The sequence below is a fragment of the Drosophila montana genome, unplaced genomic scaffold, assembly GCF_035044405.1.
Source record: "Drosophila montana isolate Dmon_TW-CO22-7 unplaced genomic scaffold, ASM3504440v1 contig_3213_1, whole genome shotgun sequence".
Classification (NCBI taxonomy): Eukaryota; Metazoa; Arthropoda; class Insecta; order Diptera; family Drosophilidae; genus Drosophila; species Drosophila montana.
In genome coordinates this window covers 815,619-842,115 of record NW_026998093.1, presented here as the reverse complement: position 1 = coordinate 842,115, position 26,497 = coordinate 815,619, and the positions used below count along the sequence as shown (strand labels likewise).

Below are 26,497 nucleotides of genomic sequence, written 5' to 3'. Positions count from 1 at the left end.
TAAATAATAAGTTTATGGTATTTTTGTGTTGTTTTCATTTTAAAGTTTTTAGCAAAATTATTCAAAAGATTGTCGCAACCTTTTCATGGCTAGGCAAGGCAAAGTTTCACTCTGGACATTAAATGTTTGACCATAAAATAAGCTTAAGAAGTTTTCATTTGCAGCGCTCGACAACTTTCTATTAGACTGGATTTATTTAAGTACAGCGAATAAAAAAAAGGTTTGACACGAATCTAACGCATTTTTGAGCCATTTCACAGCGCAAGTTCTCAGCCAAGAGAGCATACATTTGGTCTAGGCCACGCATCGGTTTGGCCTGGGAACTGGCTGAGGCCAGGCCAGCCCAGCTGCATAATTGGGCTGGCATAATTGCATAGGCAATGCCATCTGCATTAAAGTTTTTCATTATAGTGCAAGCGCACAGAACAATGCCAGCTCCAGAGACTGAGAGAGAGAGAGAGAGGAAGAGATAGAGAGACGCAGAGAGATCCAGTTATGTGCCTTCATTCTGACGATTCTGTTCCTGATGCACCCAGTGAAGGTCGCACTTAATTGTCCAGGCATAGGCAAAGGCAGCATGAACTCAACACCAAAGCCAACACCAGGCCCCAGTTCCGTATGCCGTTGTATATTTATATAAATAGGTTTCAAGGTTTCGAATACAGTTGCACTCTTTGGCGCATGCCTGGCCTGCCAGTCCTAGCTGTATTTTTGTTGCTGTTGTTGCTGCATCGATTTGTCGACTTTCGATTAATGCCATTCAAAGTGTGCCTCAGTCCACAGTTTGGGTTTTCGCTGTTCATTTTGTATGCGCCCCTGCACTCGGGCCACCATTAACCCAACTGAAACCATAAATCTTCTGGCGCTCCACTATCCAAAAGCTAAATAATAACAACATGAAAGTTCGCAAGCGGCAGCTAGTTAGGCATTCTAAAAATAGTCCTAAAGAGCGGTTAATTAACAGCAATAAAAGCACAACTGAACACCGGGATTTTAAAGAGGCAGCGCCCGTGGTGCAGTTAATGTGTAGAGTTATTTAGGTGAGTCTTTGAGGCTGCCAACAAATCTGCTTAAGCTGCAAACTTGATAGGTTCTGGACTTATACGCAAATCTGACATTCGTTCACTGGAAATTTAAGAGCTTCGCGTTGTAAATGAATTAAGGGCGCACACATAGAATCCCAGCGACTGAGGACACAAAACTTTCTAACATGTTCTACATTGAAAGTGGGCTAAATTTAAATATTACTCTCGCTGACAACAAACATTTTGTCAATTAACTGCGGCGTTCATTCATTGAACCATAATCGAGTTCGTGTCTTAAGTCTTTTGTATGTATATATATCTATATGCATATATATAATTCGGCTTATGTTTCAATTTAAGATTCGTTTTCGCAGCGTCAAGCCAATTTGTTCTGCTTAGCCCCTATGTCTTGCCTGCCTGCCCACGCGCGTTCGTGTCTTAAGTCTTTCGTTCTGTTCGGCTCACTTCACATGTAATTGGGCCTGTCCCAGCAGATGCTGCTCACTCAATCAAACCTATTGGCGAACAATTAATTAATCAATGTCAGAGCGACTGAACAGTAGCACTTGATGCTCTACTGTCAACAATTCCCAGGCTACAAAAAAACTAAACAAAACAAAACAATAGATATCCGAAAACTGTGCAAAAAAACGTGCTTTAGTTATGCTCATCTAATGTAGACAAGATTTGAATCAGTCCAGTTAATCGTGAATGTCAATTTCGGGTGGGTTTGGCCAGGTGCGATATAGGGAAAGAGTACCGCAACTGGCGGGACAAGACAGATGCCTGCCAATTGATAAGACCCAGCCAAGGCGCATGCGTACGTGCCCCCCAAACGCGAGTTTCTCTTAAGCTGTTGCTCTTGCACGCACGCTCTCACTCGCGCGGCAATCGCTGCCTCTCTGTCTCTCGCTCGCTCTGTTGCTCTCTCCCGCTTACAACTGCCCTCGGTCAGGTTTGACATTTCTTTGGGGCCGTCGGCTAATGGAAATGTTATAAAACAGCCGCGCTGGGCACGGGCACGAATCAGTTAATCTTCAGTCGTTGCCTCGTTGGGTTCTAGAGGTGCGTCAAGTGTTTCAGCTTCAGTTCGGAAGCTTAGTGCGTGTCTCTGTGTGTGTGCTCCTTAAGCCTGTTGTGCTCTGCAGCAAGCAACAATAATAATATTTCAATAAAAAACAATTAAACTTTACAACTCATCAGGATTGGCATTTAGCTTGTGTGTGTGTGTGTATTGTGTCCGCTTTCAGCACGATTCTACGCGTGATAACATATCGCCTTTTGTCTCGTTCGCAGTTCAAGGATATATTCCAAGGTTGCGTTGACAACGAAAAGCATTCTCAAAATTATCAACAGAAAACTACGCGCAAAAATGCGTCTCATTGTTGTAAGTACCAAAAGAAATACCAAAAACCAAAAATTGACTTATTTAAAGTACAATCCAAAAAAAAACTAGTTTAGTTTTTCTTTTTGTGCTGTATGTGACCGCAATTAATCATTTATTAGCGTTGGCTGCCGTTGAAGTCATTAACTGGCGCAAGTTCGTGCCTTAAGTCTTTCGTATTTAATTTGCTTTTACGTTCCAACTCAGACTGAAACTCAACTTTCACTGCGCGAATTGGTTGGTTCTTTTCGCCAGATTCTTTTGCCACATTTGTGAGCTGTGAAATTAGCCTGAATTTCATTTGGGCCCATATGCAAATCTGTCGCACAAAACACGCTCCAAGCTTACGCCTTATACGGCTCATCAGAAACCAATTTGCTAGCTGAATAAAAAGAGGAAAAATGGAAGCTTAACTCCATAAATCAGCTATTTAAGAGCATTGAAATCAACGAGTTTTTTTTAATTGAATAAATGCTTTGATATATGCTAATTTCCATGGAAAATACGTGTGGCTATTTTGTGTGCTTGTAATGAAAAGTGAAAATTAATGAACACGTCTTCAAAGCACACACTTCTTCCAGACTTCTTCTTATTACGCACTGCATTATTCATGTTCTGTTTCAATCAATAAAAAACACGCCCTTTAAAGTACAAGTGCGTCAGCATCCGCTCGCAGGCATGACAAAATTAAGAGTACAACAAAATGAATATTTAATAAGCGAATGAAAAGCCCAAAAAATATTTTAATTACGAAGAATATATAAAATCAATATGCCATAAGCGTAGGCTAGGCTCTTCCATACGAGCCGATGATAAATGACAGTGAAATATAGTTCTTCGAAATTAATTATTTAACACTAGAAACTATCGAAGCAGCCTAACAAGGGTATACTTTGTTATATCCGAGAAGAATACAGCTCTCTATTATAGATCCATAAAACTAAAGCACGCAGCAGAGTAATAAAAATGCTTGGCTTTCGATTGCACAACATAAATCAAGAGACTTTTACGTTTGGCCCTGCCTTCTCCAAATATCATTAATCAGCCTTAATTTAAGAGATTTGTTAGCACAACTTCAGCTGCAGCTCTTAGCCAGCAGCTAAACTTAAGAATTCTATTTAAATCATTTGCATTTTGAGTTAACTTCCCACTCACTCTCTCTCTCGCTCTTTCTCTCACGCAATTAACCCAGTTTGCATATGGTTGAAACACGCCCAGAACAAACCAAATAATATGTATAATAAATAAACCAGAGCCAAAAGAAAGCAAAGACAAACAGGGCCGCTGAATGCAAGCCAAACTTGCAAATACACAAATTCTTACCAGCTGGTCCAGAGCTCGTTCTTGGTAAAAAAAAGAAGAAAAAAAGATCGCTTAGGCGGAATATATGAGAAATGTTTGTCGCTGCTGGGTCAATGACACGCGACTCCGGCGCCGCTCTGTGGAGCTCAGTGACATTGCGGCTTTTGACAGACGGACGAGCCGTGACTCTGGCCGTGACTGTTTAGCGGGTGACAAGCTAACGGTCCAGCTGGCAGTCGGGCAGTCGGAGTCGGGCAGCTCCGGCAGAGATATTGTTGCGTCAATATTGATTTGCAAAAGAAGCGAGCAAATATTTGCCTGAACACGAGCTGTGTTTGGGTTTTGTGGTTCTGGTTCTGGTTCTGTTTCGGGCTCTTGAGAAAATTATGCTGAAGTGAAAAGCTGAAAATAGTATGGATAAATGGGCTTGGCTCTCACTTTTCAGCTGAAGCGTAGACGAGTTTCTCATAAATTAAGTGCTTGACCGCATTCTTAGACCTTGACATATGCAGCTAGTATATTTAGGCACTCGAACTATGTCGCCTGATTTAATAAACGCATTTTTCTTGCAGCTGACAACGCTTTTGCTGGCCTCTTTGGTCGCTGGCCAAGCTTCAGATGGCATCGAGTAAGTAGCTCAACTCTATAAGAAATTTCTATTAACCAACTGCCTTGCCCTGCCTTGCCTTGCCTTGCCTAGCCACAACTTAATGCTCGCCTAGTAGAAGTTGCAGCACGCGGCTTTGTATTGTGACTAAAAATATTAAAATTAAAAATAATAAACTGTGACTAAGCCTCTCATATTATCAGTACATAGCAAACTCCTAATCCCAACAGCATTAGTTTACTAATAATACCAATACGAATAGAGACCAAAAACAAACCTAACTTTCGTTTGCAGAATACAAAAGCAAAGGCTGGTCAAATTTCCCGAGGAGTTTGATCCGAATGTGGCGCCGCCAACGTCTGACAAAGCGGACGAGGCCAAGCGCATACTCGACCAGATTGCCAAGGTGAACGAGGCCTTTGGCTATGTGAAGAAGAGGCCAGATCAGCCAAAGCTGCCGCCCATACTCGACTCCAGTCAGTATCTGTTCCCCAAGCCCGCCCAACAGCCCTTCCACGCCCAGCAGCATCATTTCGCGGGCAGCAATGGCCAGACACTGCTGGAGCCCTCCATACGCGCTGTCAAGTTGACAAGACATGTCTCGGATTCATATAATGTGCCGCCCAAGCTACGCACAAGCCCAAGTAGCGCGTCCAGCGAGGAGGAACAGCAGAGGCAGCAGCAACTATATTTCCGCCCCAATCAGGTGCAGCTGCCACAGCCCAGCTCCGCGCAGGAGGCAGAGCAGCTGCCCGCCCACTTTGTCATACCCGTGCATCTGTACAAGCTGAACAAGGAGCAGTATTTGAGGGAACATGCTCCGCAGGAGTATCGTGTCAAGGGCTACAAGATCATTGGCGATGTGGACAGCTTCTATGGCAAGGCCAAGGCTATGCTGCACGAGAAGGCCCAGAAGCCGGGCCAGACAACGCCCAAATACCATTTGTTCTTTCTGCCCAGGGAGCTGGCCTTGAACGAGGATGGCACGCCCAAGCGCGGCAAGCCGACAGCCACAACCACAACAAGTGGCACGACCAAAATGCCCACATCCAGCAAGGAATCTCGTTTGGATTCGCGTGAGAAGCTCACGAATAGGCCACAGTCACAGCCTTCACGCATTCCCGCCGTCGTCGCCCCAGATGTTAACGGCCATCGCAAGCGGATTAGTGTCGGCAGCACATCCAAGCCGCTGCGTGGCAGCGGAAAGGATGCGGAGCAAACACCCAGCATCAAGGTGACCTCTGCGCCCAGCCACAGTAGCGCAGCAGATCAGTTATCCACATTGCCACCGGCGGGCGGACTCCTGCCCAATCGCAACAGACTGAGTGTCTTCCGCGTGCCCAACGTAAATCTGGCCGAGATGCAGAATCAGACCTCGACAGCGATCAAGAACGCCTTTCAGAATATATTCAAAATGCCATTCCGCACGCCCATTGCCTCCCCGGGCGCAGCTGCCGCCCAACCAGTTATGCTGCAGAGCGGACCACTACAGACAACTCACCTGCAAAGTGACGACTCGATGCAGGATAGCCAGCAGGATGATTACAAGTGGGATGATGAGCGGGAGGGCGCTGGCGACGGCGACAGCGATACCGTCGAGCAAATGGAGAACACCGCCGCCGAGCAACAGGATGGCAGTGTCGGTGCGGAGAAGCATCTGTTTGCGCACAAAGTCACCCCGCTGATGAACACCATCGGCACAGTGGCCACCGCCCATCAGGGCACGCAGAAACAGGCGTTGCGCGAGGGCGGCATTATCATACAGCGCCTGAAGGTGCGCAAGGGCGGCATTGCGATTGCGGGGCCCGGAGGCGTGGCTACGGCGGGCAGCGGCGGTACAGCGATTGTGGGCCCCGGCGGCTATGCCCTAACACACCCGCGCAGCCTAACGATTGCAGGCCCCGGCGCCAAAGTGATTTCCATACCTGCCGATGTTGATTTAAAGGATGCACTGCAACGCACAGACGTAGAGGCGAAGAGTTTTCCGCGCGAGGGCAAGGTGGTGGCCACTGGACCCACCGTTTACTATGCACCGCCCACAGGCACTTTTTTCGCGGACAACGAGGAGGAGCAGGAATTTGACGCCTGAGTTGCAGTTGCTTTAGCCCGGCTTAACTGTAAACTCAACTAGGCAATTTTAGCAGCCCTGTGCGTCGATATCGTTCGATAACTTTCAGTAATCGATCTGCAGGGCTGCCAGACAGTTAAGATACGTGGCTGCCGTTAGCTATGTTCGATTTTAAACCTAATGACTGTTAGTATTTTTGTATAGCGCCTAAGTATTGGTAATAAATGTTTGTATTTGTAATTTGTGCATTGCTTTCATATCTGTATGCATCTGTATATATATGTTAATTTAATAGTTGACATGCCACGCCCACTAACATCACAAACAAACGCTTTGCTTGCACTGATTGGTATCATAAGCTTTAAGACTAATCCCAATTTGAGCTGTATATATTACGACACTAACGGCTATCCTCAACTCTCTTACATTTCCTATGACAACTCCTTTTCCTCACTCAACTATTCTAATCGCAATATAATCAAGTGCGAGCACGTACTGGCAAACCACAAGCGTTGAGACGTGGCCACTGCGCAGTCGACTGCAGCCTTTTGTGAACTATGTGGCGCCTACTTCGTCACAGCCGGCTGCACAAAAGTTAGCTGCTGCAGCAGCTATGGATAATGTCCTGACACCCTATGGAGCCTACCAAGCCACACAGCCGCAACCAGAAAAACTTACAGCAGCCAAAGAAGCTGAAACTGGAAAACAAGCCCAATTTGAAACTTTAACGCCCTATGGCGCCCTGCAAGCCATCACACATGGCAACCTTTTGCTGATAAGCACACCATACTACGCCGCCTACAGTCTGCCACTCGCCTATGTGGCGCCATCTGTGGACATATCCACTGCAACGCCCAGTACAACAACCACTAGCACAGCGAAGACTGCAACCGCAGATGATGTTGAAGTTGTCAAAGAAGAAGAAGAGGAAGACACCATTGAAACATTGCAAAAGCTGCGAGCGAATACACAAACCGACGGCGATCTAAAAAGCGATACACGCCTGCGCGCAGCCGTTAGCCGAATCAATTCGGACTATGTGATAGAAGAGATTGTGGCCGTGCCGGGCAAGCATGTGCTGTCGTCCAGCAGCCAGGTCACAGGTGGCGCTCGCTCCGCCAAGCAACAGTTGAAGAAGGCAACAGCCGTCAAGCTGCGCAAGGGCAGTGGCAAACTGCGTTCGCCACCAGTCAAAGTGGAAGCCACGGGACGCACCAGCAGCAGCTCAAGCAATTTTCCACAGATACCCTTCGGCAGCTATTTCCTGCCCTATAGTCCCATTCGGGCGCAGGCCATACAGGGACGCAAGCAGGCGGCGCTTATACTAGAGCCGCACTCCAAGGCAGTCGTTGGCAATGGCGGCACAGCCATATCCACGCCCATCTCCAGGGCGCTGCTCAAGAAGGGTGTGCCCACAAATGTGTACTTCAATCCGGAATCGGTGGCCATTGCGGGCGTGGGCGGCAAAGCGCACGCAGCGGCCGACCTGGAGCTCGACTTGTTCAACTAAAGTGGCCACTGCCCACTGCCCACTGGAGGCATCTCTCCTCCAGCTAAGTAGTTTAGTGTGTAATGCGCCAGGTGTTCCTATGTTAAGAGCAGTTGGGCCTCTGTCTGTCCCGGCTCTAGCTGTAAATAAAATTGTAGTAAACTATCTGCCTTTCTTCACCTCGTCTAGTCGCTTTCTAATCCCCCGTAGAAATTGTTGCCCTATTGCTATCCCACGCTTTGTCCATACCACGCACAGCCCCCCGCCCCCACTCAGTTGTGTACAGGCAAATGCCGCTCTCCATTCCATCATAGCACTATAACCAACTCTATAAACCCTAGACACAGATCGGCTGCGAGATCTGGCCCGCTGATCTTCGAGAACCAACTGCCCTACTATGGTGGCCTGAGTGGCCAGCTGCTGCTGCTGCAGCCGCAGCAAGACGGCAGCATACGCAGCAGCGTGTTGCAGCGCCAGCAGCAGCAGCCGCAGTTGCGCGGCATTCCACTGGATACGGACGACACCATATCCATATCAGCCGCCAGCTTCTCGGCTGTGGCCAACAGCCCGGACAGCCCGATCTCGACCAGCGGTAGCAATTTCAATCGCATTCAAGAGGCTGCCGCTCGTCTGGTTGCCATACAGGAGCTGGCCAAGCGGAAGGGCGCATTCAGCGAGGAGGACAACAAGATCTATGCCAACAGTCTGCTGGAGCTGGGCCAGGCGGCCACAGCCTTGGCGCTGCTGCAGCAGAACGGGCAGATCAAGGACTTCAGCGTGCTGCTGCAGCCGGAGCTGTTCGGTGTACCACAGAAACAGCCGTCCAATCTGGGCCTGGAGGCCAACAATCCGGCGGAGCAGAAAATTGATGACCACAAGCACGACGAGGTGACCGAGCAGCAGCTGTCACCCGAAGACATTCTGCCACCCAACGATGATCACTTCGAGGATGTCAACGACAGCGTGGCCGTGTTGACGCCCAAAAAGGATGCAGCCGTGGCCGAAGCCAAGCCCGTGGGTAAGTGTGCCCGCTCAAGGCTAGCTTGGACGCATAATTAATCTCTATACCATTTGCTACCTTAGGTCTCTCCATAGCCGGCGAGGGCGGCGTCGCCTCCTCCAAGCCCAATGCGGTCGCGCTCTCCGGACGCAACGGCCTGGCGGTGGCCTCACCCAAAGCAACGGCCATTGCTGGCGTAACGCCCGAGGAGGCAGCGGCATTTAGCATAACGCTGCCATCACGCAACCAGCTCGTCATCAAGACGCCCAATTCCGCCAATGGCGACGACTACGACTACAGCGACGTGCCGCTGGCTGTGTCCAGTTTTCCGCGCGTACGCGAGACGCCGCAACGGGCCGACGCTCTGGTGGACAAATGGCGTGTCGCCATTGCCGAGGAGTATGCTGCCAGATCCAAGCAGGCGCAGACGCAGCCAAAGCTGATCATACGAGCTGCGCCCAAGCGACGTCTGCACCACGAGTAGAGAGGAGGATGTGGAGAGAGCATCCGCTGCAGCTAAGAACATGATATTTTCTGTGTACATCAAATTGGCAATAAAAAAATTTGCGTATCAAATTGAATTCGCGGCCATTGAACCGCTTGGATTCCGATTTTGTGTAGCCTGCCGGCAGGCGCAGCAGCGCGGGGAGCTGGGGGCCAGCCGAGATGCATATCTAATAGGCTGCAGGCTGTGATTACATTTTAGAACGAAATAAATTTAACAAAAATAAAAATAAATACAGCGCAAAAAAATAAGGGAGAAACGACAGAGCGAGCAGCCGAGATATAAGATATAAGATATAAGTGCGCAGGCAAGCGCATATCTTGATTAATCTTTTCCGCCAGCAGGCGGTGCAGGCAGGCTGGCAGCATAAAAATAAATCTAGCCAATGGGCCAGGCGCTGGCCAGTTAGGGGGGGACCGAGCGGGGCTTAGTTAAATGCAATGCACAATGTATTCAATTTGCACCTGAACCAGTTTCCCAGTTTCTAGCCATGGCCAAAGACGAAGACGACGCCGAAGCCAAAGCCAGAGCCAAAGACAGAGCCAAAGCCAGAGCCAGGGCTCCCATCATGGTCGTGTGAGCGGCTGTCAATGCGGTTGCTGCTTGACTTCTATTACAATGCAGGTTTAACAAACTCACAACTTGACCAAGACCAAACCAAAACCAAAACCAAGAGCAAGTCCAAGACCAAGGCGAAGAGGCATGCAGCACGTACAACAACATCTACGTTGACCATCTGCCGCAGCCAGAACCTGGTAGCTGGTAGCTGGGTAGCTGGAAACCAGAACCCTCCTCCTGCAAGTGCAAAACGAGTACGAATACTGAGTGTGAATGTGAGTGTGATTGCGAATGTGAGTGTGAGTGTGAGTGTGAGTGTGAGTATGTGGCATGAGTGCTTGTTATTGTTGTTGTCGCTTTTGCTTAGCCAACTTTGGTCATTTGCCGCCTGCTTTGCGTGTGCTCCTTTTGGCTATCTGGCTCCTCTCTACACCCCACTCCCCTCCCCCTCCCCCCTTTATTCCTGCGGGAAGCTGCAACATTTTCAGCTTGTTTTTCAGCTTCTTCGTCGTCGTCGTCGTCGCCGTGGTCTTCTTCTTCGTCAACGGGCTGTGATCTCTTTGTTCTTGCGCTAGGTCAGTTAGGCACCGGCACATTATAAAAGGCCCATCGCAGCCAGCATTGGCCACCAGTTTCCTTGAAGTGGTCGCCGTGTCAAGACTGAAGACGTAGACCACCGCCAACCAAAACCGCACTCAGCCACAGCCACAGTTCTAGCCACAATTTGTGCCAAGTTCAAGCAGCTCTTGTGCTCCATTTCAAATAAGTTTTGCTTAAGTTTTGTGATCCGGATTAAACTGCGCTTGGTCTTTCGAAAGCCCCACCACACATAGAACTGAGCTAGAAGCAGCTGCCATCAGGTAAGTTCACAAATCTTAATGTGCTTTCATGTCAAAAGTTCGTGCCCCAAGCCAACATTTCGCTGAGCGTTTAGAAAGTCATCTGTGTCCATGAATTTGGCACATGAATTTGGGCGTGGGTCAAGCATAGGAAAGCGAATAAAAGATCTGAGCTAGTCGTTAAACTTTTAACTATTGTCGTTAAATTTAAGAAATTAACTGTCACGGTAGATGATAAAACTGCGTAGATAACTAGAGATCTCTATTTTAGGCAGAAATTATTAGTTAATAGCTTTAGCAATCTGATTGAAGTAAAGCAAAATGTATTTTGGAAATGATTTCCATAATCGAATTAAAAATATATAAATTTAATGTATTTTAATAAGTTTGATATTAAATTCATTAAAATCCATAAATACACTTATATTACTTTCTTTTATATAATTTATATATTTTTAATAGTCTACATAGAACATAATCCAATTTTTTTAATAGTCCATAAAGAACATAATCCATTTAATCCATTTGTGGTTAATAGAGACCGGAAGCAGTTAAGAATTTAATCGCTGACTAGTTGGCTAGTTGACTCGTATTATAATTCATTTTTACGCTTATATAAAATGTGTTAAAAATGTGTGTTAAATTTGGCATGTTGAATATTATTTAATAGATATTTTCTGATATAAATTATAACATTTAACTTTATTTGATTATTTTAATAATTATGATAATAAATTCGCCACAGCCACAAACTTATGTCGCTTTTTGAACGACTATCAAAAAAAATTTGCTGTCATAAATCAAGAATATGTCTCAATTTGACTTCTTCGTAAAAAAATTATTACCTCAAATTCATTGAATTGTGCTTAGATAGGAAATATCAACACACTTTATCACCTTTCAATGTGAATCTAAGAAGAATATACGACACATTCTTCTGAGACTAGGGATGTTTTATCTACTCTACCTTTCCCATGAGCTACAATAAATATGATTATAAGAGAAATGCTAAGCATATCTCTATGAGCACATTAGGAGGTATTCTTTTAAACTAATTTGCGCCATAAACTGAAAAATGAGTTTAAATAAACTCAGACTTTAGGTCTATTGCTTTTTTCCGGCGCTGTGCATTGCCCTTTTCTGTTTGCAATTGAGTCTAATATAAAGTCTTCAAAAAATGATTGTTACTTGAAATTTACCTGAAGTCCTTATTACCCACAGAGTAAACATTATGAATGCTTATCAGAGACTGCAGTACCTGTAAGTTCCGCTAGTAACATATTCATCTGATACCCTATAGGGGACACTATAACTTTGTCTTGGCATGTGTAGTGCAAAGAAGGAAATATCTTTCATGTATATATGTATATATTCTTCAGAATCAACAGCCGAGTTGGTCTGGCCATTTCAGTCTGTCCGTCTGCCTGTTCCTTAACATATGTCCGTCTTTGTGTTGCAGACATCTGATTTGGCATAACATACTAATCAAACCCCTATGTCATATAGCTGCCATAGAAATGATCTGTCTGATGAAAACTTTGTTGTTTATCAAGATATCTTGACCATTTATTAGCTTGCCTATGCTCCATGCATATAAGCTACTACTCTCTATAAAGGCTCTCTGGAAAGAATTGGTCAAAAAGGTACAAATAAGGCTTTTGTTACGGAAAGTAATTCTTTGTAATTTTTGAGCTTCACAATTCTCCGCCGATAAGACATATGTCTAGGATAGTTTTTTCCTTTTTTCTTTAACATTTGTTAAAAACAACGACTTTTACCTCGACTGAAGCACGAAATTGGTTTCCATAACAATTAGTGGTTGCAATCTTTTCATTTCGCAATTATGTTATGGTAAGCTGAGTTTCCAGAAAACACGCCCTAAGCATTCCACAAACCTCTGAACTATGCGCAACTTCTTCAACGCTGCAGTTTCTAAATTGCTTGTAAATGGCAGGGGACGCGAGGAAAGGGGCGGGCGGGGGTAACTTTAAATAGAATATGCGCGAGTAATAAGACCTGGGTGGGGGAATTTGATGCCCTCAGATATGATCGGAAAACCAGTTATTAGCCGCGCGCACAATCAAAAGAGTTGGCCAAGAACTTGGCCCCTGGCAATTGTGGCCGGATTGCAGCCAGTCGGTGGTACTTTATGTGTACACCAGAAGTGCCTGCTTCGGAGCTTTTCCAAGAGCCAATCAAACAGCAAACCGGTTAATAGTTCGCATCCTGTGCCAGCACACACACACACACACAGACAGACAATCGCAATTATAAAGTTTAAATTTAGAATGGACTTTGGTTGGCCAACTATAAATAGCATAGGCCATCGTTGGCCATACCAGTTTACCAGCCCGACGCGGGCCAGGAGCATAGACAACTGAAGCTAAAAAGGCTTTGTTTTATCCCTCCCCCCTCTCTCTCTACTTAGCACAATGTTCATCTTAGCGCTGTTCTGCCTGCTGGCAGTGGGTAGCCAGGCGAAGCCGCTGCAGCCGGTCGTGGAGCCAGCCCAGCATATTGTCATTGTGACGCCGCAGGCGCAGGTGCATCTGGAGCCAGCGTTGCGTTACGTGCATGGCCTGTCGCCGCTGGCGCGCGTCTCCGGACCGCATCATGAGGAGACCATTGTCTATGTGCCGGCTGGGGCAACGGCCTCTGTGGTGCCCACCGTCAGCGATGCCGTGTCCACTGGCCGTGCCAGCAGCCGTTTTCCAGCGCAGGAGGCCAAGCAATCCGAGGGTTTTCCCACGAACATCAATCAGATCCAGCAACAGGTACAACAGGCCGTCGAGGTAGCAAGCGGTCAATTCGGTGAGGCTGCCTCTGCAGCTGCTGCAGCCGGCGCTGGCTTCTTTCCCGGCTTCTTCCCGTCCTCCGATGCGAGCAACAAGAACGAGGAGCTGCAGAAGCTGAAGAACGAGAAGATCGAGCTGATTGAAACGCCTGCCAATACCCAACCACTGCTGGCTGCCACCGAGGCGCGTCATTTCTACAGTCTGCCCCAGGTGTATCACACTCCCGTCGTCGATGTGGTGCATGCTCCCGTCTATTCGTGGCCGATTTCAGCCATACGCGCACGCAGCATTCAAACCGAGGATGCCCCCATCCAATCTCTGCAAGAGCTGCCCGAGGAGAAGCCAGCGGCCGAGCTGCCAGAGGCTCAGCCATTGCTTAAGGAGCAGACGCAACCAGAGCAGTCGGAACAGCCATTGGAGCAGCTGTCACAGACCATCATTCCTGCAGCCGTCGAGGCCAGTGAATTGAAGGCTGAAATCGCAGGACGTCAGCTGGAGGAGAGCAATGCCATCAAGCCGGAGCAGCCAAGCGCCGAGATTGCCAAGGAGACCCTTAAGGAGGCCATCAAGGAGGCCATACAGGAATCCAGGAAGGAGGCCATCCAGGAAACCACCAAGGAGGCAATCAAGGAAGCCGCTCAGGAGGCCAAGAAGGAAATCATTCTGGAGGCCAAAAAGGAAGCCATCCAGGAGGCCAGAAAGGAAGCCATCCAGGAAGCCAGAAAGGAAGCCATCCAGGAAGCCGTCCAAGAGATCAGAAAGGAAGCTGCCCAGGAGGCCAGAAAGGAATCCACCCAGGAGGCCAGAAAGGAAGACAGTCTGGAGCCCCATCTAGAGGCCCGAAAGGAGGCCAGCAGCGAGCCCATCCAGGAGCTCATCAAGGAGCCCTTCAAGGAGGCCCTCAAGGGTGCCAGCCTAGAGACCATCAAGGAGCCCCTCAAGGAGGCCAGCAACGAGGCCGCCCAGCCAGAACGTGAGTACTCCCTGAATTGAACTCGAACCATTATTTGATTATCTTATTATTTTACTAGCCAAACTGCAGGAGGAGCAGCCGCTGATCAAGGCCATTCCCGTTGCCGATGCCGCGGCCTTGCCTGAACCGCAGCCGCAGTTGCAGTTGCAGTTGCAGGCACAGCCCGAGGCTCAGCCAGCCATTGTACAGGCGCCAGAGGCCTAAGTAGCCACGACCACAAATGCAATTCATCACATCATACCAGATCACATCCGACACACACTCACTCACACACACACGCACACTCATACACATATTCTATGGGCAACTTTGGTATTCTACAACTCGATCTGTTCCGTGCCTAGGCTCTGGCCAGGCCGTGGGTTAATACATTTAGTTACTAACACAGTCACAGAGAAACGATTTCCGACTTCCGACATTAATTAACAGCATAAAAGGCGTCAAGAAAATAATAAAAAAAAAAATTAAATAAAATAAAATAAAACAAAACAAACATCTACATGCATATACGTTCATTCATAGCAAACATCATTGAGAACACGTTCATAATCATCATCATCATTCATTATATTCATAACCATAACAATTGAAAATGTAAAACAGAACAATAAAAAAAAGTGAATGTAAAATGTAAAATGCTGCAAACTTAATTACACATGTTCTTTGGGGGGTGGGGGTGGGGGTAGGTATTAAACAAAAGACTTGGGCAACGAACTTGCATATGAGCTTGAAGAGATAGAACAGCCAGCTGCGTGCAACTTTCTGCTGTACTCGCATTTGAGGTGAAAACAAAAAACTTCGGCAACGAACTTTAACGTGCACGTTCCACGCAATGTGGAATGGCGGATGCCTCCATATATATAAGTATGCAGATCTCTCAATCTGACACCTAGTTCAAATGTACTTTAGTATACTAGCAGCTAATACAATTCTAGATCTATATTGGCTTAAAGTAAAGTAAGTATCAATTTGTATATAACAAGAAAAAAGTTGCCAGCTTTAGATGCCAAATTAAAAAACCAAGTCTCGTGAAAATGGGTTGAGTTTTGATCGAGTTATGGGAATGGGAAATTTCGACCTATGTCTATTTAGGATATCTGACATGAATTTCAACCAAAAATAATGCTGCCAGATTTATATGCCAAATTGAACTAGAGGTCAATTCATGAACAAAAAGCCAAACTATATGAAAATCCGTTGAGTTTTGACCAAGTTATGGGAGTTGGAAACTTCGACCTATGTCTACATAGATCCATAAATCCTTATACACATACAAACATATATACATATATGCATACATACATACAGACATACATACATGCATGCACATACATACATACATCTGATCATCCGTACATACTTACATACATACATACATACATACATACATACATACATACATACATACATACATACATACATACATACATACATCCGTACATCCTTACATCCGTACATACATACAGACATATATAGAATGTATATGCCATGTATCTATATACGCAGTGAATGCCTCCGAATTCGATTCATTTAGCATGGATCTAATTAGTAAGTATTTATTTTGAATAATATGACGAAACGTTTTTGGTGACCTGTTTAGTATTATAATTTGCTCAACATTTTGAATAATATATGACTTATAGGCACATCCAGAACTTGTTAAAGCTGTTGCTCCACAACTACCTGGGATAAGCCTGACCCCAAATCGATATAACATATATATATACAATATATATACCACTTGCAATTATGCAATTTGCCGAACCCGCAAACGCGTCCCAGTAATTCGCCGCAGCATAAAAATATTGCGCATATTACACAGAGTTAAACATAAATCGCGCTCCAGACACGGCGACGCATACTAAGTAGCCGTGGAGACGTGCCCAGCCATAAGCTGGCCAAAATGCGGGCGCCCCTCCACGTTACAGTTACAATAGCCGTGGAGCGTGGCTTTTATTGCTGGTCAATCGCTAAGCTAAACACCAAAATAAATACCAAATAAATAAATATAATATCTCTCATATTTCAGTCCAATCCGCAGTCCAATCCTCGCCCACATTTAATCAGGCAACCTGCTGTTGGGGCACTTGAGTTGCCTTCGGATCTTCGGCTCTTCGCGTGCTTACGGCCGGCTCCGTGGTTGGCTCATCTTTGCGCACGGGTCGACTGGTGTCCGTATAGCGGTAGATGGAGAAGAATGTTTGTATGCGCTGTATTATGTTCTCCAGCAGCGGCGGAAACTTCTGCTCCACACCATCGCCATAGATCCTGATGTTAAGCTTGGACTGCTCCTCGCCGGGATGCAGCTTCAGTGCCTGCAACACGCTGCGCAGCAACAGCAAATTCTGCAGATTGCCGTCACTCTGATGGGCGGCATGTCGCAAGATCAACGTGCCATTCGGCTTCAGCTCCAGATAGCCAATCTCCTGCACTGCGTCCACGGGCTCCAGCTCCAGCTGCGGCACAACTGCGGCCTGCAGCGCCGGCGAAAGCAGCAGCAGCATCTTCAGCTGCAGCTCCAAGCGCATATTTGTTGTTGTTGTTTGTTTTTTTTTTTTTGGTTTAGTTTCGTATTTTCTTTTGGGAAACTTAACTGCTGACAGCTCCGAACGGGCAGTCGCTTGGTATTGCACTGGTTTTCGCCTCGCTTTGTCTCTCGCACTTATTTCAACTGCTGCGTTTGCTTGCTTTTTTTTTTTCTTTCGTCGAGCCCTGTGTGTAATTGAGTGTTGTTTGCTTTGGAGCCATTTGTTGCGTGTGCGTGTGTTTACCTGGCGGGCACCTGGCCAACTTTTCAGCTGCGCTTGGCTCACGGTGCTCGCCCAGCTCTCGGCGCTCTCAGTGAGCTTGGCAATTCGCTTAGTGTTTGAGTTAGTTATTTGCATTTAAGTTTTGAGCAATTTGTTAATTTCCTATGTTATACATTTGGCAGGTGCCAAAAGAAATTCAAATATATCAAATGCCAAAGCAGTGAAAGTGGCAGAGTTCAAGTTTTTCGATTGATTCTAAATATTTAGTTGTATTTAAGTTTAGTTTGTCAACGCAGCTCGTCATTTGTCGCAAAGAATTCGAAATAATAACAAAATATTTAAATAACAGCGACAGTTGCAAAAACCGGCTTTTGAAAATTAGGTCTGCGTTTTTATTTAGACTTTTGCATCATCCGCAACAACAACAAAATAAACAAACATATTTACAGCATTTTTCAAGAATATATCGTATAAGAAATGATTCAAACAATTGCGGCATAGTCCCATTATTCTTTATCCGTGTTTATATATGCATTAATTTATTTGTTTATACTCAACGTCAATTCCAGTCATTGCAAGAATCTCAAGATTGAATAACGAAACAACATAAATAAAGTTTAAGCGTCGGAAAGCCCTACTTGTTATGTTGTTGCTAAGAACAGAAAACAAAAATTGTTTTAACCTGTTGGTGAATCATTAAATATTAAGAACCCAATTTATTTATGCTATTCTTTGCAACTAATGAAATTCGGCGAACGCCTAAGCCATAAAGACGCCATTTGCGTCTATGAAAAGTAAGAAAAAACAAAAGTTGAGGCTAAAAATACGAATTTAAGATTATTATTAATGGTCAATAGTGTGTGCATAGAAAAATGACTATTTGTTTGGGGTAAACTGCGACTGGGCTTGTCGGATGAGATGGCAATTCAAATTTGTTTTAACGGTCAACTTCAGATGCTTGTAACAGTCGCAAGGTCTCGATGCGCCTCTCAAGGCGTGCAGCTTACCTATTATTTAAATAGGCAATATCGTTTTGTAATTTTCGTAATTGAGAAACTGCGCAGTTAAATGCTGAGCCCTTACACGATCTACAAATCCCAAAAAAAAAAAGAAAGAAAACAAATACAAAAAAAATAAAAATTGAAGCGCTATACGAAAGACTTAGGCAACAAACTTGCGGAATTATAGCCAACTAGTTCTCATTGCTCGAAGTAGCCACTCGCACTGACACTCGATAGCGCACATGGAGATATGATTACCCATCCATCTAATTATGCATATATCAGCGGACAAGTCAAGTGTCTGAACCGAAAGCTTCCGCTGAGCGGCTTCTCTACAGGAAACCCGAACCCAAAGCTGAAGCGGTACATTTTGCATTAATTAGAAGTAAAAATTGATGGAAGTGCTCAAAAAATGTTTAATACTAAATAAATCATTGCTCAACGGCAGCAAACAACAAATGTCTAAAATGCTCGACCACGTGCTACCCAATTCCCATGAGAGCTGCTTAAAGGTGGATCATAATAAGTATGTGGCATATCTTAAATATTTCATAGATAGCTGAACAGGTTTCGACACTTGTTAAAAACCGAACCAGTTGCTTAGATTAAATCTTAACTATATATAATAATATTCATGCGATTTAAAAAGTTATTAAGCATTTACCTTAAAGTTCAAATCTCAACCTTCGATGTACTGGAAATTTTTTTTTCCCTAGCCCATAAAGTTATTAACCTTTAAATTACTTTATCGATCTGCGCTACAATACGTAGCTATAATATCAGGCACCTATAAAAGTCTCTATATCTTAAGGGGATCGCTTGTCTAAAGAACTTCCGGACAGAACCCAATGGAACTTTCCTTCATTATTCTTAATGGTGTAGGATAAAGTTACAAACTAACCATCTAACTTTTTATATAGGCTTCTTTCAAAAGCTCATCAGGAAGCGACTTACCACAGTTAAATCACAGCACGCACTGTCAGTGAAAGCAGTTCCTGCTACCCTTTGCTTTTTTTTACAGGGTATTAAAAAGATCTATGATATAACTTGACAGCGGACGAGCTCACCAAAATGCCACTTAAACTGCGACAGACAGACACTTGCGGGTGCGCTTACAGCCAACGAATTATTCTATAAAATACAAAAAAACAAAAAAGGAACAATAAATGAAAAAGGCAAAATAAATATTATTATTAAATAACTAATTGAGCATACGAGTACTCACATACATCGAATTAATGATGCGGGCAGCATCAGCAACGCGTGAGAAGTGTGAATTTGAGCTAAACAACAATTTGAAGTTCATCATCATGTTGTTGTTGTTGTTGCTGTTGTTGGTGTTGCTGCTGCTGTTGTTGGGATGCTGCTGAGTAAAAAACCGGACAGCAACACGGCACATCTTCATTCAAAGCTCAGCTGCTAATTTTATGCAAAGCAAAAAAAAAAACAACACACAACTCGCAACTGAAAAACAAACTGCGAGGCAAAGTTAGTATAAAAGCGTTGCCCTAAGTTATTTAGTTATTAGTAGATCGCCAGCAGCAGCAGAACAGTGTTCGTTATACGATAAAGCTATATACCATATATAGATACAAAGTGATAATCAAGTTTCGGGATGAAGTGCTTCATTTTAGCCGCCTCTTTGCTGGTTAGTAGCCAAAAAATATTGTGCCCGCTGTTTGTGTCGTTTTTCTGTGCATATTAATTGGCAACAATTTATGTCATTTGAATAATTTTGATTGAACATCTATAGATCTATACAATTAGAAATCCGGGTTGTAAAAATGTCAAATGTGACGGGCAAGTGCAAATATGAATACGGCCGACTGTTTGCCTAATAGATTTGCAAATTTGTTACACGAATCGAGTGACATCATCACCAGCTAGCTCCATTCTCATCTTCATCAGCGTCATCATTAGCAGCCGGACTAAAGTTCAGCAAAAGCTGTGAAGCGTGGCACAATTGTTAGCCAAAAACCTGTCCATAACTAATCCATGCGCTTTTACGTATTTTCTTCTTCTTGCAGGCCAGCTGCGTTAGCGCCGAGAACATATTTAAGATCAACATCACGCCGGAGGAGGCGCAACAGTATTTGAGCAGTGCCCAGCTGCGCGGCGTCAATGAGATCGAGTATGCGCCCAAGACAGGCGAGAATCCACTGCCGGAAGCGCGCAATGAGCGGGGCGAGTTTGTGTACATGGGTCGTGTCATAGATCATCCCGAGGACTTTGTGGAGGAGCACTATGATGCGCATCAGTACCATGGCCAGGATGGTCTGGGACAGTATGTGTACGGCTACAAGGACTGGAATCAGGGCAAGAACGAGAAGCGCGACGATGCCGGCACCGTCACCGGCTCCTACAAGTATGTCCAGCCCCATGGACGCGACTTCGTTGCCACCTACTATGCGGACAGAAGTGGCTTCCATGTGGAAGACAATCGGCCCGCGCATCTGAAACAGCCAGCCACCAAGACGCCCGCGGTGCTGAAGGCCGAGGAGGAGCACTTCAAGCTGTGGGGTGAGCTGGCCGCCGCCGCCGGACACAATCCCGATCCCTATGCCGCCGAGTACCAGCAGGGTGAGGGCGCCTATCAGCCCAGCGAGGCCGAGACTCGGGAGTATGTGCACGAGGAGAAGCCATATGTGCCCGGACCCGAAGAGACGGGTGAGCCCAAGGGCTTCTTCTATGCCTTCGACTACAACGTGCCGCTGCTGCGCAACAAGGCGGAACGCGAGGAGCTGGAACGCCTGCGCGCCGTCAACAACAAGGACGAATAGAGTCCTTGCTGTGCCCGATATTAGCCTACGTACATAGAAATATCTTAACTCTAAATATTTATTCGATGATATTAAATAAATGCAGCAGCTTATACATTTCTCAAATACGATCTTTTTATTGTTACATATATATATAAAATGTGGTTTGGTTTTCATTTTTTTCGTTTTGTTTTATTTGTTGTTTAACCCGTCCACTTGTATAATTGTATTTGTTGTTAATCTTAACACGTTAGTTGTTTGTTGTTCTCTCTTGTTGTTATATGTTTTTGTTGCATTACATTTACATTTTGTTTTTTTTTTTCTTTTTGCTGTTTTTTCGCGTAAAATTATTGCTTCCGCTTTGCTCTTCAGTTGCAAGACTTGAACTTAAATTAAGTATTATTCGACTTTTTAATCATAATGTGTTGGGAGTTTTCACTTAATTCAAGGTATTTTCTTGCTGTTGTTGCTGTTGTCGTGCGCCAATTTTAACTAATTTACACGAGCATTTTGTTTGTTTGTTTTTGCATTTACAACCAGTTAAAACTAACATTTACGTTAATTAAATAATTAATTAATTTAATGCTTTAGGTTTGTGTTAATTCTCACTTCAACTCACAAACATATTTGTAATTAATTAAAATTTGTTTTTTTTTTATTTTAAAATATATCTTTAGCCTGCGTTTTAAAACGTTTCTTTTATTCAAATGCCATATTTTATGGCACTGGAGAGGCTGGCGAGGTTTTCTCGCAAGGAAAACGTAAATTTTAATCGAGTCTGAGAATACTTTGTTGCATGCTTTTGGGTGCTGCCTAAAATATATAATTTAAAATATACCCTTGCAGCAAATGATGCTATTTTTTAAATAATCTAAATAGGACTTAGTACAGATTTTACTTTTTTTTTTAAATGCAGGCAGTTTTGAAGTCAGGATCAGTCAAAACTGAGTCCTATATCTTTCACATGAAAAGTTAATCTAATTATTTAAAGGGCTTACAAGGAGTTTTTGTTTTAAGGGTCGTTAGCTTGCAAGGGTATTCAATCTTCGGCATGCCAAAGTTAAGGTTTTTTTTTATGTTTTCTTTTTATTACTTGCACAAACACAAACAAAAAAATTAGATTTTATTCAGTATACTAAATGCTTTAAAATGTTGAAAATAGTTTTCGATGTTAAAAACAAAAATTTGATTTTCAAATGAATCACAATTGAATTTCGTTTAAATGAAAAGCAAACATTATAAATGCGTACATATATTTTACATATGTATGCGATCTATATATGGCAGCTTTGTTCAGTCCAATATTGAGTTTTGTTTTTGCATATTATGTTGAGTTGTTTGTATTCAGTTAATGTGAATGATTTCTGTCGAATTTGTCGGTATATTCGGTATAGTATTCGTAAATGGTTGCGTTTTGAAGTTGATGTTTCGCTCGGTAACTGGGAACGACGTGTGAATAAGATATAAACAAAACAAAATAAACGTAAATAAACAATACGATAACTAACTAATATAATATTTATGTTTTTTTTTCGAGGATATAACCAGTTAGCACGAATACGATTCGAGTGCATATCATAGGAGCTCTTTAATCATAAATGTATTATGATGCTAAGTACTTGTTCAGGTCATTTGTTTTTACATTACTCAAGTAATTTGGAACTGTTCTTTAATAACTAAAATCGTTTGAATAGTTATTGTAATTGGGAAATGAAAACGTAAAATAAAATAAAATAAAGCATAGAAATAAAAATAAACAAAAAATAGCGTCTCATAGTTATACCAATTAGCATTGGCACGGAAGGTACTTTATAGAGCCTGCGTCGTCCACTCGAGTTCAACTTCAAAAACGTGGAGATCATTTTGAGCGTGATACAGGAAAAATTCGTAATACTTCTTTTTTTTTACTGGGGTATCTCTGACATTCAATACGTTTGCTGATGTGACTAAGTGTAGTGTGTATGTCTAGTTAGTCTAGTTAGAAGATGGGAGGGGCGGGGGGTTAGTGTAGTGCAGTGTCCAGTGCAGAGTTCAATGTATTCTGATGATAATTTGGCGCATGAGTTTCTTTACGATTGACCTATTTTAAGATTTGTTTGTTTTCCACTTTCTTTCATTTTTTTGTCTCTCTCTTTGTTTTGGATTTGTATATAAGGCAAACTGTATGCGAAACATACAAATATTGAACTATATAAATACTTGATTTTTATATTTTTTGTTAAATTTACGTATGCCGGGGAAGAATTCTGGAAAAACTATTGACGACAATACCCAGACAATTGGGCATTGTACGCAGTATACACTGTGTATTGTATATGTATATGTATATGTATTTGTATATGTATGCATGTATGTAAGTATGAATGGGAACATGGCACAACGTTTTTTTTTTCATTTCAGATATTACTTTCGAGAGTCTGTCGATTTGCGTTCAAAAATTGACTGATACAACTGTATATATTGTATATATATGTACTTGTATATATATTAGATTTGTATACATATATATATATATATGTAAATCTTGTATATGCTAAACGTCCACGACTCTATGTATATGCCTAGGTGCTAGTGAAGTGCTAGTTTTGGGTAGTTTTCTGTCTACTCGTTAATCTCTTACATTCTTGCCTGTTATACTTAACTCTTCTGTTATTCTCTACTCTTCTCCCTACTTACCAAAGTTGTTGTTGTTATCATTGTTATCATTTATACTCAACTACTTCGCGACGGCGGCCGCTGCCGACGTTGCACTGGGCGCCACTTTCAGCTTGATGAACATGTTGTTGTCGTTATTGCTGCTATTCAGATCGAGCTTTTGCACCTCGCACTCGAGATTGTTGATGCAGTTCTTCTCATACTGTGAGGTGCCATTATCAGAGCTGATGGCCGTTTTGTCACTGGGCGTTTGCTCGCTGGGCGCCACCTTCTTTTCCTTGCTCTTCTTAAGCGCATTAAGCAGCGTCTTCTCTTTGCTCTTACTCTCCTTGTGATTGCCGTCCTTGTCCTTGTGCTTGTTGTTCTTGAAACGCGGGAAAATGCAACCGTTGGGCAAGAAGCCGCCAAGCTTCTCCTTCTTGACAGGCGCTGCTGGGGTGGGCGCTGCCGCGGCTGCAGGAGGTGTGGGTGTGGGCTGGGCAGAAGCAACTGGTGTGGGCGCTGCTGCTGTATTTGTGGGCGTACTATTGCCGTTGCTAGCAGTGGAAGCAGCTGATTTGCTCTCTGGCTCTTGTGTGTGTTGCTCTGGCGTTGATAGATTCTCCACAGCAGGCGGCGAGCCGCTAATGCCATTAATAACCCCACCCGCATCTGTTTGATCAGTGCAGGCTTCGCCAGGCGCTGTCTCATTGCCACTCAGCTGTTCTTGCTGATGCTGCTCTTCCAGCTGCTCACTGGCCACCTTGTTATCCAGCTGCTGAGCAAATACGGCTAATGTAATGCCATTGCCATGATCCGCCGCCATGAGATCGGCATTGTATGCTGGCGGCAAACCGATCTCGGCAGCATTTGACTGTACTGAGCTGCCGGCACGCGCCGCATCCGGCGACTTGGGAAACATTTGTTGTGTGGTGATGTTCTGATAGTGCTGCTGTTGACGTTGCTGCAGCATTTGCTCCTCGCGCTCACGGTCTCGCTGCGCCTGCACAGCATTCCAGACGTCTTTAAGCTCGCCTGAAATGTCACGATCCTTGAGTATGACGGCGTTTCTGTAAAAGAAGCAGGTTATTTAAATATGGAAATGGAAAGGCGCTGCAGCGCTGCGCACCTGACTAGTTTCACGCCGGGATTCATAGCCTCCACAAAGTCGCACATTAGCTCCACCATAGCCCGCCGTTCTTCCGGATCCTTGCTATGGCGTCCAGAATCTTTGAGCACCTCTGGATTGGCCATAACAGCAAAGACGATGGGTGGACTGCGAGGACTGCCAGGCGGCACCTGTGACAACCCCATTAAAATAGGTTGACTGCATAATAATATACAACAGAAACTTACGCGCATGCCTCCATACAGAGGTATGGGATCACTGGGCTCTTGTGGTATTACAATACGCGTCCAGCTAAGCACATTTATGAATAACTCCTCGCCGGTTTCTGTAGTCGTGCGTATGCACATGTGTGGCTGTGGCGGGTTCTTAAAGTGGCGGTAGGCGCGCGAGTGTCGATAGCTGTGGGGTGGTGGAGAGGATTGCATCAGTGTCAGTCCAAGGCCCATGTCGCCCTGCTGATCTAGTTGTTGTTGTTGTTGTTGCTGATGCTGTTGATGTTGCTGCTGCTGTTGATGTTGTTGCTGTTGCATTTGTACATGCTGCTGCATATTATTAAGCTGCAGATGTTGCTCCACATTAATGCTGTAGTTGTTGCTTGATGTCATAGTCTCAATGGTTTCGTCTAGCTCCGCGCCATACGGATTGGCTTCAGCATCATTGGCAGTGCTGATGTTGTTGCTTGTGTGTTCGTTTTGTTGTTGTTGTTGTTGGGTTTGTTGTTGTTGCGGGTGCTGCTCCTGTGCGGAACTTTCAGCCTCCAGCTCCGCTGCCGACATTTTTGCTTAGTGTTGGTGTTATTGTTTTTTATTGTTGTTGTTATTTGCTGTTTGTTAGCTTTTAGCAGTCTTTTGTTTCGCCCTCCCCTTGCTGCTGTTCGCTGCGGTCGCCTATTGCCCCGCTTCTGTGACGTTTTTCTTGCTCTTCTCTTTGTTCCTATATTGTGTTCACTCACACTAACATTCGCCCATTCTCGCTCTCCACCGCTGTCTTAAAGCATTACGATGCCTGAGTCCTGTTTTTAGCTTAACTTTTGACCTTTTGCCGTTATTAATGTGTGTGCATATTACGCGTCGCCTTCTTTGACATTTAACATGCATGTATTCATTTATATATTGTCTACAAACACAAGTCTTATCGTGCACGCACTAACACACACACACGACAGGCACATGCACGAGCACAGACACTCAAACACCCTTCAATGCGCACCCCGCACTAGCACACGTACAAGTGGGAGGAGTTGGTCGTTGTCTGCGAAAGAGTAGGGGCAGCATGTAATAAAAAGAAAACATGAAAATGAAAAAGTTCAAAGCAAGCGCAACTGTGTGTTGCGTTTTCAATGTTGCACTCACACATTTCACGCGTTTTCATTTATAATAATGGTTTTCCAGTTTCATTGCACAATACACATACAAAACACAATGTACATACACATACACAAACAAAAACTGCGTTTCTGCTTCACATAATTTTTTCTCAACGACTGCTGCTGCTGCTGCTGCCTACTGACTGCACTTACAAAACAATGCACCGATAGACGGCCGCGCACTGCGCTGATTTTTATATTTAGCTTTTTAGCAGCTTTTCATTGCGGCACACACAAAACAGCCGAATTTTCCGACGACTTCCCAACATAAACAAAAAACTAATGTAAATGTGTTCAGAGTGACCAGTCGGCC

General features: G+C 44.4%; 7 protein-coding genes across 7 annotated transcripts; 5 read left to right on the top strand and 2 right to left on the bottom strand.

The window, feature by feature from the left end:
* The first annotated feature begins 4,247 nt into the window (after positions 1 to 4,247).
* On the top strand, positions 4,248 to 6,453 carry LOC135432824 (uncharacterized). The gene is made up of 2 exons (XM_064688653.1): positions 4,248 to 4,339; positions 4,613 to 6,453. Exons 1-2 carry the CDS (start codon positions 4,248 to 4,250, stop codon positions 6,405 to 6,407), a joined length of 1,887 nt encoding a protein of 628 aa, XP_064544723.1. The 3' UTR covers positions 6,408 to 6,453.
* A 546-nt stretch (positions 6,454 to 6,999) lies between these two features.
* Positions 7,000 to 7,896, top strand: LOC135432823 (uncharacterized). Its single transcript, XM_064688652.1, has one exon. The coding sequence runs from the start codon at positions 7,000 to 7,002 to the stop codon at positions 7,894 to 7,896; it is 897 nt and encodes a 298-aa protein (XP_064544722.1).
* A 79-nt stretch (positions 7,897 to 7,975) lies between these two features.
* LOC135432822 (uncharacterized) lies at positions 7,976 to 9,359 on the top strand. The gene is made up of 3 exons (XM_064688651.1): positions 7,976 to 7,998; positions 8,223 to 8,893; positions 8,959 to 9,359. Exons 1-3 carry the CDS (start codon positions 7,976 to 7,978, stop codon positions 9,357 to 9,359), a joined length of 1,095 nt encoding a protein of 364 aa, XP_064544721.1.
* A 3,850-nt stretch (positions 9,360 to 13,209) lies between these two features.
* On the top strand, positions 13,210 to 14,749 carry LOC135432821 (uncharacterized). Its single transcript, XM_064688650.1, has 2 exons — positions 13,210 to 14,545; positions 14,604 to 14,749. Exons 1-2 carry the CDS (start codon positions 13,210 to 13,212, stop codon positions 14,747 to 14,749), a joined length of 1,482 nt encoding a protein of 493 aa, XP_064544720.1.
* A 1,627-nt stretch (positions 14,750 to 16,376) lies between these two features.
* Positions 16,377 to 17,559, bottom strand: LOC135432731 (uncharacterized). Its single transcript, XM_064688528.1, has 2 exons — positions 17,317 to 17,559; positions 16,377 to 17,257 (listed from the first exon to the last, which is right to left on the bottom strand). The coding sequence occupies exon 2, from the start codon at positions 17,071 to 17,073 to the stop codon at positions 16,609 to 16,611; it is 465 nt and encodes a 154-aa protein (XP_064544598.1). The 5' UTR covers positions 17,074 to 17,257; positions 17,317 to 17,559; the 3' UTR covers positions 16,377 to 16,608.
* A 2,267-nt stretch (positions 17,560 to 19,826) lies between these two features.
* Positions 19,827 to 21,181, top strand: Cpr67B (Cuticular protein 67B). The gene is made up of 2 exons (XM_064688710.1): positions 19,827 to 19,944; positions 20,324 to 21,181. The coding sequence occupies exons 1-2, from the start codon at positions 19,912 to 19,914 to the stop codon at positions 21,074 to 21,076; spliced, it is 786 nt and encodes a 261-aa protein (XP_064544780.1). The 5' UTR covers positions 19,827 to 19,911; the 3' UTR covers positions 21,077 to 21,181.
* A 124-nt stretch (positions 21,182 to 21,305) lies between these two features.
* Positions 21,306 to 26,478, bottom strand: LOC135432853 (alpha-protein kinase 1). The gene is made up of 4 exons (XM_064688695.1): positions 26,171 to 26,478; positions 25,046 to 26,069; positions 24,819 to 24,988; positions 21,306 to 24,759 (listed from the first exon to the last, which is right to left on the bottom strand). The coding sequence occupies exons 2-4, from the start codon at positions 25,592 to 25,594 to the stop codon at positions 23,772 to 23,774; spliced, it is 1,707 nt and encodes a 568-aa protein (XP_064544765.1). The 5' UTR covers positions 25,595 to 26,069; positions 26,171 to 26,478; the 3' UTR covers positions 21,306 to 23,771.
* Positions 26,479 to 26,497: the final 19 nt, after the last annotated feature.

What these genes read in the sequence shown, in the direction of transcription:
- Cpr67B (XM_064688710.1), top strand. Translation starts at nt 19,912, where the DNA reads ATGAAGTGCTTCATTTTAGCCGCCTCTTTGCTG. An exon ending in TTTTAGCCGCCTCTTTGCTG is followed by an intron (nt 19,945 to 20,323) that starts GTTAGTAGCCAA and finishes TTCTTCTTGCAG; the next exon opens with GCCAGCTGCGTTAGCGCCGA.
- LOC135432853 (XM_064688695.1), bottom strand. Translation starts at nt 25,594, where the DNA reads ATGTCGGCAGCGGAGCTGGAGGCTGAAAGTTCCGCACAGGAGCAGCAC. An exon ending in CTCTGTATGGAGGCATGCGC is followed by an intron (nt 24,989 to 25,045) that starts GTAAGTTTCTGT and finishes GGGTTGTCACAG; the next exon opens with GTGCCGCCTGGCAGTCCTCG. An exon ending in CCCGGCGTGAAACTAGTCAG is followed by an intron (nt 24,760 to 24,818) that starts GTGCGCAGCGCT and finishes CTTCTTTTACAG; the next exon opens with AAACGCCGTCATACTCAAGG.
- LOC135432821 (XM_064688650.1), top strand. Translation starts at nt 13,210, where the DNA reads ATGTTCATCTTAGCGCTGTTCTGCCTGCTGGCAGTGGGTAGCCAGGCG. An exon ending in CGAGGCCGCCCAGCCAGAAC is followed by an intron (nt 14,546 to 14,603) that starts GTGAGTACTCCC and finishes TTATTTTACTAG; the next exon opens with CCAAACTGCAGGAGGAGCAG.
- LOC135432824 (XM_064688653.1), top strand. Translation starts at nt 4,248, where the DNA reads ATGTCGCCTGATTTAATAAACGCATTTTTCTTGCAGCTGACAACGCTT. An exon ending in CAAGCTTCAGATGGCATCGA is followed by an intron (nt 4,340 to 4,612) that starts GTAAGTAGCTCA and finishes TTTCGTTTGCAG; the next exon opens with AATACAAAAGCAAAGGCTGG.
- LOC135432823 (XM_064688652.1), top strand. Translation starts at nt 7,000, where the DNA reads ATGGATAATGTCCTGACACCCTATGGAGCCTACCAAGCCACACAGCCG.
- LOC135432822 (XM_064688651.1), top strand. Translation starts at nt 7,976, where the DNA reads ATGTTAAGAGCAGTTGGGCCTCT. An exon ending in TTAAGAGCAGTTGGGCCTCT is followed by an intron (nt 7,999 to 8,222) that starts GTCTGTCCCGGC and finishes CCCTAGACACAG; the next exon opens with ATCGGCTGCGAGATCTGGCC. An exon ending in GGCCGAAGCCAAGCCCGTGG is followed by an intron (nt 8,894 to 8,958) that starts GTAAGTGTGCCC and finishes TTGCTACCTTAG; the next exon opens with GTCTCTCCATAGCCGGCGAG.
- LOC135432731 (XM_064688528.1), bottom strand. Translation starts at nt 17,073, where the DNA reads ATGCGCTTGGAGCTGCAGCTGAAGATGCTGCTGCTGCTTTCGCCGGCG.